General features: G+C 38.3%; 1 protein-coding gene across 1 annotated transcript in view; it reads left to right on the top strand.

The window, feature by feature from the left end:
• The window catches only part of LOC137925403 (uncharacterized), a 91576-nt gene that overhangs the window by 48250 nt on the left and 30308 nt on the right, over window positions 1-13018 (top strand). Inside the window, exon 5 of the mRNA XM_068768835.1 lies at window positions 12455-12604. Within this exon, the coding sequence (XP_068624936.1) occupies window positions 12455-12604 (150 nt within the window). The remainder of the gene's footprint in view (window positions 1-12454; window positions 12605-13018) is intronic.

Genomic DNA, 13018 nt, shown 5'->3' with positions numbered 1-13018 from the left:
TAGTAGATTATTTGTCATTTGCAAAATACTGTCTGTAGACAGAAAAATATATCATGTACACAGGTCTACAATAATATCTTGAATGTAAATAAATAAAATGAAAAAAAGCTATTAAATTAAGAATGTATTTTTACAAACATTATCAAAATTTCTAGTTATACCAGCGATATTAAAAGGAGTGCTCTAAAATATCTTGTGAACAAAACTCAAGATACAATTGCTATCACAACATGCTGCCATTATTAACTTCTACGTGGCCAATACTTGAACTCCTAACGAAAAACTGTCGTTTGTTAAAGAGCGCGTGTTTGTAAAAAAATTACACTCACACATAAACTTAATGTCCAAGCTTCTGACAAAAAAAATGAACGCGTAAATCGTGTTATTATCGTAATGCGTGTAATTAAATGTTGTCGCTGCTCACTCGGGAAGCTAATTATTGTCGCGCGCTCTTTATAAAACTGTATTTGTAAAGAGCAACTGTTGAGTTTCTCGTCGGCTCTCAACAGTACTGCCTTCCGGACATCAATGCCGACGTTTTATGTTGATTGATGATTCGATTGGAATTAACAATATTTTGATTTAATGCAATGCAATCATAAAAATGTGTTCAAAGAACGAATCAAAATAGCTTTGTCACAAAGCGTAAGTGACATATGTAAATGATCTTGCGGTTGTAGGTCAAGGCGTCCTAGACCCGGTTAAAATAATAATGTATACTTATCATCATTATCATATCATTGGATTCCCACTGATGGGCATAAGCTCATCGATTTACAGTAGGTCAGGTTGGAAGCGACTTGTTCGCAGGATTTTCCGACCTATTTTCACTACTGTACAAATGCACCTGCAGATTTCACGAGTGCGTAGTGGCAGGAAGTCCGGGGACTCCCCGGGCTGCCTCGGCTCTACACTACCGCGTATCAGTTGCCTGCTTTCTTTTATACCCGCCTGAGCGTCGGTATAACGCAATGATTAAGATCAGTCGTTGAGTGTTCGTTACTATGAAACACTTGGAAACGGTGCAAATATATTTTCAATTCAGTAATAACATTTAAGAGCGTTTTTGCGCGGCGACGGGTCACCTAGCCGATAACCCAACGCCGCGGACTATCTGTACGCGTATTGTTTTATTTTATTAAACGGTTTTATTTAGTTCGACCTGTACGGAATTTATTTGTTTGGGTCAAAATTAGAAATTGAAATTTAAGCACCTTCCAGTTGTCAGATTGATCTGAAATTTGGTACACACATTTAATTTAGATGACAATACAATATAATAAAATCAATAACATTATAAATCTAAGATGACCGCCGATACAAAATGGCAGATTACATATTTTTCCTTAATCCCTCAATATGGGTATCAAATGAAAGGGCTACACTAGTAAAACACGATGATTATGTCAAAATTTAAGATTAAAGATGGATGCCGTTCCAATATGGCGGACTAGGTACATATTTTTCCACAACCACCACAATATGGGTAACAAAAAGCCGTTTAATTTAAAAGTTTTTTAAATGTATTTATCTTATGTATCCGGACAACACTGTGTTATTATATACGTGTATAACAAACTACTTGTTGGAAACGAAATCGTAAACAAGACACATCACATTATCGGAAATAAAAGACTTGGATGTGCGTAGAGTTTTATATTGAATAACGGTGTTATAACATTTGACCGGTTCTTTGCGAGAGGCGGATGAAGTACGGTAATTGCATACATTATCGCGGTATGTGTAATATGTTGTGTGCCGCGGAGATATGGACCCTCAAGGTTGTGGGTAGCAAATGCATTTGGGGCGCGGTGCTGGTGGAAACTTTTACGGATTCCATGTAAACAGTACAGGAGTGACGATAGGTAAGAAACAGGCTTTTTCTGAGGCCGTACACGTCGCGGGGAACCGGAACAGTAGGAGGCATATCTTAAGGTACATCTACAAAACTGCATGACTAACGATCCCCAGCGTTGGGCAAACGGAGGAGTAGCAGCGGTTAGGTGTATTAGCGCCTATTGGATAATTATATCTGTATCAGTCACAATCACACGTTCAATTTTTGGATATGATTTTGTTGTTAAAATTTGTAAAATTGAACATTCAGCGTCGACTATGCCTTTGTAGTGATCGCACGCCGTTTCGTTTGTAAACCAGAAGTAAACCAAGTTGAACTTTGACGTCATTAATAGTATCAATTTTGGAGGCTTGCGCAGCACGCGTAGCAAATTCGATTAGCAAGTGCGTACAAGTTTTACAACTTAAACTTTTAAAGTTTAAGTTAAAAAACCTATTGCGTCGACCACTTATTAGTTTATCCAAAAAAAAACAGCGGTTGTAAAGTACAGGTGTTAATAATATTGAGTTTACTTACACTATTAGGTTTTCTCGTTTGTTGGAATTTAAAATTTTCTTTATTTAGTTTGCTTTATTTGTAATAAAAGTGTTGCTGAATATACTAAATAATCATGACAAAAATGGCAAAGAATATTTATGAATAAAGACATCGGTGTTTAAGACAAGAATATTGAGACACAATATATTTAATTATTTAATAGAATCAGGCGTTATTTTGCGGAAGTCCATCCTAAGTAAGAACAGAGCCAACATTTAGCCACCCCTCCACGCGGCATCTTCAGGAGTTATGTTACACCGATTAGTGCCAATGGCACTCTGTGTTTGGGGTGAAACACGTGTTGAGTGAATTAACGGTGGTAGTTGTGTAATTCGCATTGTTTGCCGCATGCGTATTTATCAGCGGGCTGGCGGGCAATGCATTTTGTTGCACGACTACCACTGCATGTGCGGAAGTGGCTGAATATTGGTCCTGTTCTTACAATAAATTTAAGGCAACACGTTTATGTTCTTTTGCTTCCTCGGCTAACACCGCGCATCGCATTCCTAAGGCGTTGTATAGCGGTATCGATAGTATTACATAAAGAAAATTAATTCATTTATTAAAGCACTGGAGCAGACAACTTATTTTTTATCTATTTTTGACCACATAGCAGAATCATTGCGAAATTGTAAACAATCAATCGTTGCGGACCAAAGGTTCTGGAGCCCACCAGTTGGTAGTCGCGGCGTGGGTATGCCCCTTACTAGGTTTGGGGTAGGCCTAAACCTGGCAAAGAATGTCTTTCGGCTGATGTGATGATGAGGATGATTACATATTCTAATATCTTGCATGTTCTGTCTCTACACAAGGAGCGTGATGAAAAATGTGCATTATATACGCAAACATCATTCATATCGAGTGTTGATTTATTATTAATTAGGCCTGTGATGGTAAATATTTGTTAGAGTTAGGGCAATATTGTATGTTGTAAGAACAGAGCAATTAGTATGACACGAGTCCTCCGGAATTCTGTGCACACGATAACATTTATTTTTGTTTGTTCGTCAGTCAGGAGGGCGTCGATGTGCGGTGCGAGACCAGTTTGTATTGTCTAAGCGGTTGACGTCATCGAAGTTGTTAGCGACCGTATCTAATGCGAACAGTCAATTTTAAAATTGTCGATTCCTGTGCGTGACTATGGTATGTCTTAAAGATAGAAAAATAGGTGGATTCATTTTTTTGTAACGAGGTGAACGCTTCCTTTAGCTATTTTTCAGTTGGTCGGTACAAAAAATTCAAATGTTAAAGAAAAATAGATTAATAAAGTATATTGAAGTGTATTAAAGATTATACAGGAGACAAACATGACAAACATTCGTATGTAAGAAAAGGACCAATATTTAGCCACTTCCGCACATGCATGTGATTCGCATTGTTTGCCGCATACGTATTTATCAGCGGGCTGGCGGGCGGTGCACTTTGTTGCACCACTACCACTGCATGTGCGGAAGTGGCTAAATATTAGTCCTTTTCTTACTTAGGATGGACTTCCGCGAGGTAACGCCTGATTCCATTAAAAACATTCGTATCATTCTGATGTTCACGTGACAAATGGACGGTCTATACCAGGAAAAAATTGTAAGATTGACGTTAAAAGAGTAACTACAGGGTTTATTGTCAGGTTCTTCTCCAAAGAATCAACATTCCGAACCTGGCAGTCGTAATTTTTTAAAGGTGTAATGTTCTTGAAGCTTCTAGAACATCACCGTTTTGCAAATAGTAAATATTTCTCTAAATTATTTACTTAAACATTTCTTTCGTCTTGTTGGTGGTTGGTGGTGTTTATTGGTGGTTGTTTATTTGTCGCTATGTATTGTCAGATATTCGTTAGGGCGTGATGACGAGTGTCTCGTGTCCCAGTAATGTAAGTCATAAAATAATTGCTTTTTATTGTTTACTACAAAATGATAATACGCGAAAGTCGCTATTTGTAAATTTGGCGTGCGTTGTTTTCAAATTGTAATCCGAAGCGTGTGCGTGGGAGAGTTCTCCGAGAGGGTAGTAAACACGGAAACATAAAGTGGAGGGAAAAGGTATTTTTTCTCGCAAATACATCGCTTCGGCTTTACTATTTGCATCCGACTGTTTGTACGACCTTGAAAAGGATAAATTTTAAAAATAAGGAAACAAGACAGTAACATTTTGTTTTGCGCTATTTTTCATTTGTGTTTCTTTCTTTTTGTGGGTGCAACAATGCCGACAGTTTATGTTCGAAAGTTCTTGTAACAGCTTATTCGAATGAAGAATATTTTGATTTTGTCGAAATGAATGATTGTAATTTTTCATTACAATCATTTATGTTGAAAATACACAGAGCGAAAACATGTGATATCTTTAGACCTAATGCAGCATTAATAAAGGTAGCACAAAGTTGATTTAAGCGTATTGGAAAAGTCTTAACAACTTACACAACAACGACAACGTTTCAATAATTGCAAAATGTTCAATCGTATCATCGATCGAACAAAATGATCTCTGCATGAATTTATGTAATGAATCCGTTTTGCGTGTTCCATCGCTTCCCACAATTGTACCATATATGATGTTTTAATCGCTTCATTGTAAGGGCTCCAGCATGTAATTGTAAACAATGTAAACGTCTAATTGTGAACCAAACGGCACACGTGACCTGCGCCTACGCACGCGGGCACTAGTACTCGCTACTCTGCCCTGTTTGTAATCACGGTGCACATTGTGTACACATGTAATGCGTCGTACGGCCCTTGCTTTTTATCTCGGACCTTCCTCTCCCTCCTAATAGCACAGCCGTGAGTTCGACAGAGCTAGAAAAACTAGTTCAGAATAAGGACCCGACTATATACAGTCTGCTTGTGTAGAATAATTAATGACTTTAACCGCATTGTGCGGAAGAACTCGGATAATCTAGAAGAGCTAAATGAGGGGTGAAAGATCCTCTGCCGTCCACAGCTCCTTAATATTCACAAAATAGAACTGCCTGAAAAATGATAGCAGGGATTGTCGACGCGACCCTCAGTTGTGAGGAAGCGACTCAGAAAAACAAAAGCTAGTAAATCTTGAGAAGGAAAACATCAGTGTCTAATACAGAAGAAATGCTCGTTTAGGAAAGTCAATGAGGAAGGCAACTTGGGGAACTAGACCTAACCGGACATGGCCCCACGCGGCGGACAGAGAGCTCGCTGTCAAATTAATTTGTGGTCATACATCACAACATTTGGACTATAAATGCCGGAACCTCCAAAACGCCTTACTATTTATCAGGGGGGGCATTATATGGTTCGACCGCCAAAGTGGAGGGGGGAAGGGTTGGTCTTAACGTATCTTTGTATTCCTGAAAAGACAATTATAATGTTAAATTAGTGTAATTAACTATTTTGTAAAAGTTTGAGAGAAGAAGGCGGTACTGCATGACATCTATATCCATTCGCTCCGCTGTCCTGTAGGACAATCTAGAGGATAGGATTTCTTGGGAAGCAGAAGCTTCTACCATCGCGAAACCAAAAACTGCCGGTTCCTTCCTAAATCTCCATAATAATCAGAACGGGAACTTCAGCCGAGTGGAGCAAGTATGATTTTTGTTGAAAGAAAAAAGAAAAATTTAGCTGTGACGCAAAATGCGACCACGTACGTGATCAACATTTGATATTCAGCAGTAAACAGAAACTTTATCTCCGTGTTTATTATTATTACCGAACTAATGACGTTCGGAAGATACGTTGGAAAAGAAATATTGTAACGTTTGAACCTCAAGTGTTTTCGGAACAGTTTAATCGTGACGGCCAACGTCTCGTTTACCTTCAATGACGCCTTTAATTTAATTGCTCGCAGTAAATCATATGCTTTGAATATAAAATATAATCGAAGCGGGATCATTTTGTGTTTTAGAAATTATTTGTTTGTTAAGGTTATCGTAATGCAAGGTAATCGTGGGCTCCAAAATGCCGCAATGTTTGCAGATGAAGGTCTGTTGCTGGTGATGATATGCTGATCCGAGACGTGGTCACTTACGACCTCCTACGTAGGCTCGGGATAAGACAGAGAGCAATGGAGAGGGCAATGCCCGGAGTTCCGCCGTGAGATCGAATCAGAAATGAAGATATTCGCAGAAGAACCAAGATCACCGAAGGTTCTCGATTGGTGACCACGAGCCGGTAGACGCGGCATGGGCAGACCTCCATTAGGTGGGCCGGACGGAATACTGTCGCGGGAAGTCACTAGACACGGGCAGCGCTCGACCGGACATCGTGGCGGTCTTTGGGGGAGGTATATGCCTTCCAATGGGCGTCCATCGGCTGAGAAGAAGTAATGCCTTCACACACAAACACATTTCGAGGCAGATGTTGAATTTTAATTAATTTTTATATTCAATTATTTTAATGCAATCGTCGTTCGTGTATGATGGTAGGTTTCTCTTTTTAGAGGTCATCTAAGTAGTTGCTATGGCGCTAAAAATTAATGTATAAATATTATAGTTTTGCAACGCGCACAAACACTTAAAAATACGTGAGGACATGAACTAGTCACGCAGACCTGTTGAAACATTTAGACGCGCTCAAGCCTCGCTAGTAAGGCACTACGGCAACTGCATCGCTTGGAAGGTGTGACGTGCGCGATATGATAACGCTATTAACGCAGCGGAGGTTAGACGGCGTCGGGTTTCAATTTGAAAGCAAGGGCGGGATCGAAGCCTCCGCGCCGCCCAAACCTGTCGTCAAAGTATTATTTAATATTTGTTGACCCACTTACTGATATCTGACAGTCGTTTGTATGATTTAGATGCGAGTCGGCATGAAGTATGTTATGTTAATAACATACTCGTATAGCCTAGAACATAATAGCAAGTATGAAGTTACGATATCTGCTATGTAGACTGTCTTAAACCTTCGAGGTAATAGCTTTTCACCGTTTTACTGGCTGTGTATTGTTTAGTCATATAAGATCGTCAATTTTCTTACCACAGTTTTACTTATTCATTATTAAAAAAAATCGATGTCTTAAATCCAAGTAGTGCGTAGTTCCGAGTAGCCGATGAATTGTGGTGCGCTCTGTATTGTAAGCGGATTACATATAAAAAATGCCAAATAACGCAGCGCTTGACGACGAAGGTCTTTGGCCAGTGTCTCGTGTTCTGAACCGGTAAGTTCTAGTCCTTGTTCTCTGGGTGAGGTTTAATACTAAAATAAAGATTATCAATATTAAAGATTTTTACTCTTAGAAGTAGGTTTTGTTTTGTTAAAGAATTAGTACGAAATCTTAATTGATATCAACATTCCTTCTTTACGGTTACGAACTTCTTGTGATTGAATTGAAACAACACGCGCGTCTCGTTTTGTTTTTAATCAATTGTTTATAGCTCCAGCAATCCGCCGGCCAGTGCGCGGCTCATTAAATTTTAACAACGCGATTAAAAATAACTACGTGACGTTGACGGCTACGTTCTCTATTATTTTTCAAGTAAAGTGTTTTATCTACCAAGTCGCGATGTGAGTTGTTTTCCGCTGTGGTCGCTCTGAGGTGTGAAAGAGGCTTTATGTTAGTAATTCCACGGTACACGGTAATGTGCATAAACAATTGTTTGGTGGCAAGTGCAGGCGCTGCCGGCAGCTGCGGCGTGGGTGGGGTCCCATTAGGTGGACCGTAGATGTAATAAAAGTCGCTCAATGCGGGCAACGCGAGACTGGTCATGGTGGCGATGTTGGTTTGTGCTTTGTAGCGGGCTTATATTGAGCAGACAAGATGATGACGATGATCATAGAATGTGGCGTAAGTAACGTCGAAAAGCACACTGAAAAGTATTACAAAAGTTTAATGAAATCAGGCGTTACCTTGCGGAAGTCCATCCTAAGTAAGAAAAGGACCAATATTTAGCCACTACCGCACATGCAGTGGTAGTCCTGCAACAAAGTGCACCGCCCGCCAGCCCGTTGATAAATGCGTATGCGGCAAACAATGCGAACACTCTGCGTTTGACACTAATCATACATTATTTTTAAATAGTATATTTAATGACTCTATGTTTTTAAACACCTGTCGTTCACTCCTTACATGTGGGAAAGGAACTTCGTTTACAAGGGTAAATGATTTTTTCAGTTTTAATTTAATTTTATGCTTCATATTTTCATTTGTTCTTCCCAATATCTGTCACTGTTCACATTCTTTGCATTTCGTTCAGACTTCCTCTTACATGCCCGCCTATGTTGCATTCACAGGATATCACATGACTTTGTTATCACAGGCTTTTGTTTTTATTTTATTCGTTTTAGTACAACACCTATAATAAGTATAATTTTCTTCTTGTTCTATATTTATGAATCGCGGAAACGAAGTGTTGCCCTACCCCGCCGCACGTTGCAAAGTCTTGCGGTGTCAGTGTAATTTGTATAATAAACACCATAATTGCGATACACATTTGTAAATAAAGAACGACAAAGGTGAGGAGAGCGTATGCCAAGGCTTGATGATCGCTCACTCTTTGTAATTCCCGTGACAAACGCTGCTCGCTCTGATCGGCGCTGTTACGCACAAGACTGCATTGTTTATAATATTACGCCACCAATATATAATTATACTATTAACGTAATTGACAGATAAAACTCTATATTGGAATATTTACCGACCATCATATTTTCAACCTTTTATGTGTTATGCCCCACTTTAGCCTTTCTATAATTCTTACGCCCCCTTTGTAACAGATATGTTTTTTATATTAAAGCGAAAGGGTTAAACTGGTGTCGAGTCTACTTGCAAATTGCCCACTGTGAGGCGTGGGCTCCACACTGGTTTAAGAGTAAATTGACACTTATTTCAGACCGAGGATTCTTGAGATATTAGTAATTTCCTTCAGTGCTTCATTATAAAATGGCCGGCTGGTGAACGTAACAGAGAAGTGTTATTTTTAGACCCGATTCTTTGAATGAAAGCCTTATAAGTTATTAAATTTATATTGTTTTTCCTAAAGTTATATTATTCTCCGTTCTTGCGCCAATTTTGAGAGTGTTTTAGAATGTAAACAATCCATTTGATTTTCGTTGGAAAATGCAGACCTGCTGAATACACCAATACCTCACTTTGCGACGTGCTTATGTTCCAAAAAAAACACGACGCAAATTGAAACGCCGCAAAGTGAATTAAAAATATTTTCTATAGCAAACCATCTAAAGATCGAAGATAGGTTCCAGGGACACGAAATTACAACTTTTAAAAAGAAAATTGAACAAAGTAAACATTTAAAAAACAAAAATAATATAACTATGCCAATAAATATATTGCAATAATATTTATCTTTTTTGTAACCAGAAACAATACATAAAAATTTATATAAATTTATTGCTCTCTTTTAAAATAGCACAACACTCTACATTATAACACACTACGTTATTGAAACTGAACTCTTAAAATTACAAAGTGAAAATAAAACCTTTTTAAAATTGCCTTAATTTTTACTTAGAAATGGAATCGCAAAGTTTTGATGGCATGGCGCAATTAGAAACAAGTGTTGCCATCTTTTAGAAAAAATAAAATTAAAAAAAAAATTAAAGACTCGAACCCAAAACAACGCAACCTCGAAAATCTAACGACGCACAGTGAAAATTAGCATTAATCGAGCAGAACGAAACGACGCAAAGCGAGGTATTGGTGTAGTTCAAATAAAATAAAAACTAACTAATCACAGTGCAATCTATGATTTCTTCTCATTTATTTTTTATGGTGATTGCTTGTACTGGACATAGTCATAGATATGAAATTATATATTATTAGCGCGTGATCGACGCGGCAGAAACGAATTAAGAATGTTGTTAGCTTAGGTTGCTGGTACACATGACAGCTTCGTCCTAAGGAGTTGTGGCGCTAGACTATCATCGTTGCAACTTAGGTAGTGTATGCGAAGGCTACGTGAAAGTTTTAGCAGTGTCAAAGGAGACTGTGAAGTTCTTGCCGGCAGGACTGCGATATTATCCTTTCGTTGGGCCCACAACGGAGGGTTATCTCAAGTAGGATTTACCTGCGAGACCAACAAAAATGGTGATAGACCATTTAAAGGAGGTCATTCTTTTTCTTATTCTTTTTAGCTAATTAATATAAATATATATCTTTTATATAATTATATTAATTTTAGCTAATTAATATAAATAAATAAAAATTAATATAAATTAAGGCCCATTGCAAGGCAAATTTTTTCGTTAAAGATTGCCACTTTGACCAGTCCTGCACTGCCTCCATCCAGCTTCTTTAACTATATCGTCGGTCCAGCTAATGGGTTGCATAACGCATGTGCTCCGTCCGCTGCCACTTGAAACGAGCAAATGTTCGAGTTACGTTACGTTGTTTCTAATTAGATCTCGAATTACATTTAATTTACATCAATACATAATCATCAATGACCAATATAGGTTGAACGAGTATTGCTAAACGTCGTTTCAATTTAAATGCCCATGTCCAATGAGAATAAACAAAAACTGCGGTCGTTGCGAACTTATTTACCGCATGGGAGCCAATTGATACGTAAACATTCGTATGCCGGGCAGTAGGCGTCTATTGGCTACAATCAGCAGTAGAAGAGCATGTGTCACTTCAACTTTCAGTATTACAATAATTTTTTAAAATTCTTGTATCTTGGTAGCACGGCATGTCCCTAGTCACCGTTTTCCATATATCGCTTCATCTGTTGCAATTACCAATTTATTTGTTTTATTGACTTTCAATAATTACTACATCATACTAGTGTTTTATGATAATTTCTACGCTATATTGCAAAAGTACCAGTATGATAAGTTCTACGGCTCCACTATGTCAGAATGTTTCCTTACAAAAACTGTTTTGTGTCGTGTGGTAAATTAAAATCAAAATATTCTTCCTTAGAATATACCATTACAGGCATTTTCGAATCGTCTTTCGATGTCGGCATTGTTGTCTCTACAGGAAGATGCCACTGGCACGAAAAGCAGTTCTGCTGAGAACCGGCGAGAAACTCAACAGTTGCTCTTTACAAATATACGTTTTATAAAGAGCGCGCGACAGTAATTAGCTTTCTGAGTGAGCAGCGACAACATTTATATCCACGCATTAACATCAGGATAGCATTCTTGGATAGAAAAACATCCTTTTTTCAATAGTATTTTTTAGCATTCACAAATAAATTTTAATACTTAAATAAAATATTGTTAATTCTAGTTTAATTAAAGAAAGAAAAGATTATACGCAAACCGTTCATTCAAATATAAATATATAAAGATTATAACTTTAAGTGTATCAAATATTGGGATATAACAAATATTTAGTTTTTCGTCTCTCTTGAAAAGTTGCATTTCCGGACTTGTCATTTTTGACGATGTAATAGTATAAGGAGTATGCTAGAGGCGAGCTCGCAAAGACCATTTACAGGTGCTGTTTGCAAATAAATAATCATTTTCGTGGATCATCTCTCAGTGTGTTGCCGGGCTTAGGACTCGCGTATGCCCGTCGATGTCGATCCGCGGCGCAAACAATAAAACAAAACCATTGAGATGTTATTAATGAAATCTTTTTATAGTTCTCCGTATTGTGCATTATTTATTGTGCTGATGAATCAATGAAACATATATTTATTCTTTCGAATAGACTTTGCTGAGAATCTTCGTGTATATATATATATATAAATCCCGGGCATGTTTATATTCTACATAATCCTATAATACTTCTAACCTTATATAATATATGTCAAACACTACAATAGAATAAAATCCTGTGACGTTTCAGATATACGCCATAGAAGCCCACTGCATATACCCTAATCGCCAAAACTTGGCATGCGGGTGTGGCGGCGATCGCAGCTAAGTATTGTGGTACACTTCCTCTGGAATCTAGTTCTGTGCGCTGTGGCATAAGATATCCTAAATAATGAATGCATGGAGTGTATTGTATAAGAATATCTCGGGAATCGAATCCGCGACCTGCCATTGCCGCTGGGCTATCATTTAAAACTTGATTGATAAAATGTTGCGTTCAATGTTGTTACGACAACAGTAATTGGTTATAAATCGCATACATGTGTCATAAAAATAAAATTGCACGTTTTTATTGGAGTCGTTTGGTTGGCAGGTGTTTCACCTTCGCGACATCCACTGGGAGCGGCCGCGGTTCCTCTCGAAATCGTTCCTCGCCTTCGTCACCTTCAACCTGATCAGCTACTCGCTGCTGGCCGCTGAGGTCCTCACCACTAACGTAGCTGACACTTCCGCCGAGAAAAAGGTAAGCTGACGTGCCGTTTTGGTGGCTTTCATTTCTGTCGCAGGACATCTTTTGATAGACCTATCGGAAAATGTCCTTAACTGACCATGAGCTGTCGGGGATTGAGGGTGTGGTATTTTTATCTATTTTACACACATCACACGCTGACTCACCCATGTCATTACCATCGTCTGCGGTTTTCCCTTATCCGGCTCTTATGGCAACCAAGAGGAGAAAGAATGCTACAGCAAAACAATATCGAAGAATATTAGTATATGAGGGGAGTTCCATGTCTCCGGGTAAGTCACGTACGTCCAGGCTGATTAAAATGGACCTTCATAAATATATGCTCTAGAGAATGAATATTTTTATAGATTAAGTTTCTAGAAGTAGTTTAATTTGTCCTCATCAAGAACTAGAGCAACAGACAGACAG

The sequence above is a fragment of the Battus philenor genome, unplaced genomic scaffold (assembly GCF_028537555.1).
Source record: "Battus philenor isolate CCGP_79_NKW_IND1 unplaced genomic scaffold, ilBatPhil1.0.hap1 SCAF_27, whole genome shotgun sequence".
NCBI classification, from domain to species: domain Eukaryota; kingdom Metazoa; phylum Arthropoda; class Insecta; order Lepidoptera; family Papilionidae; genus Battus; species Battus philenor.
The sequence above is the reverse complement of the archived record's forward strand: the minus strand, read 5'-3'. Positions and strand labels throughout refer to the sequence as shown.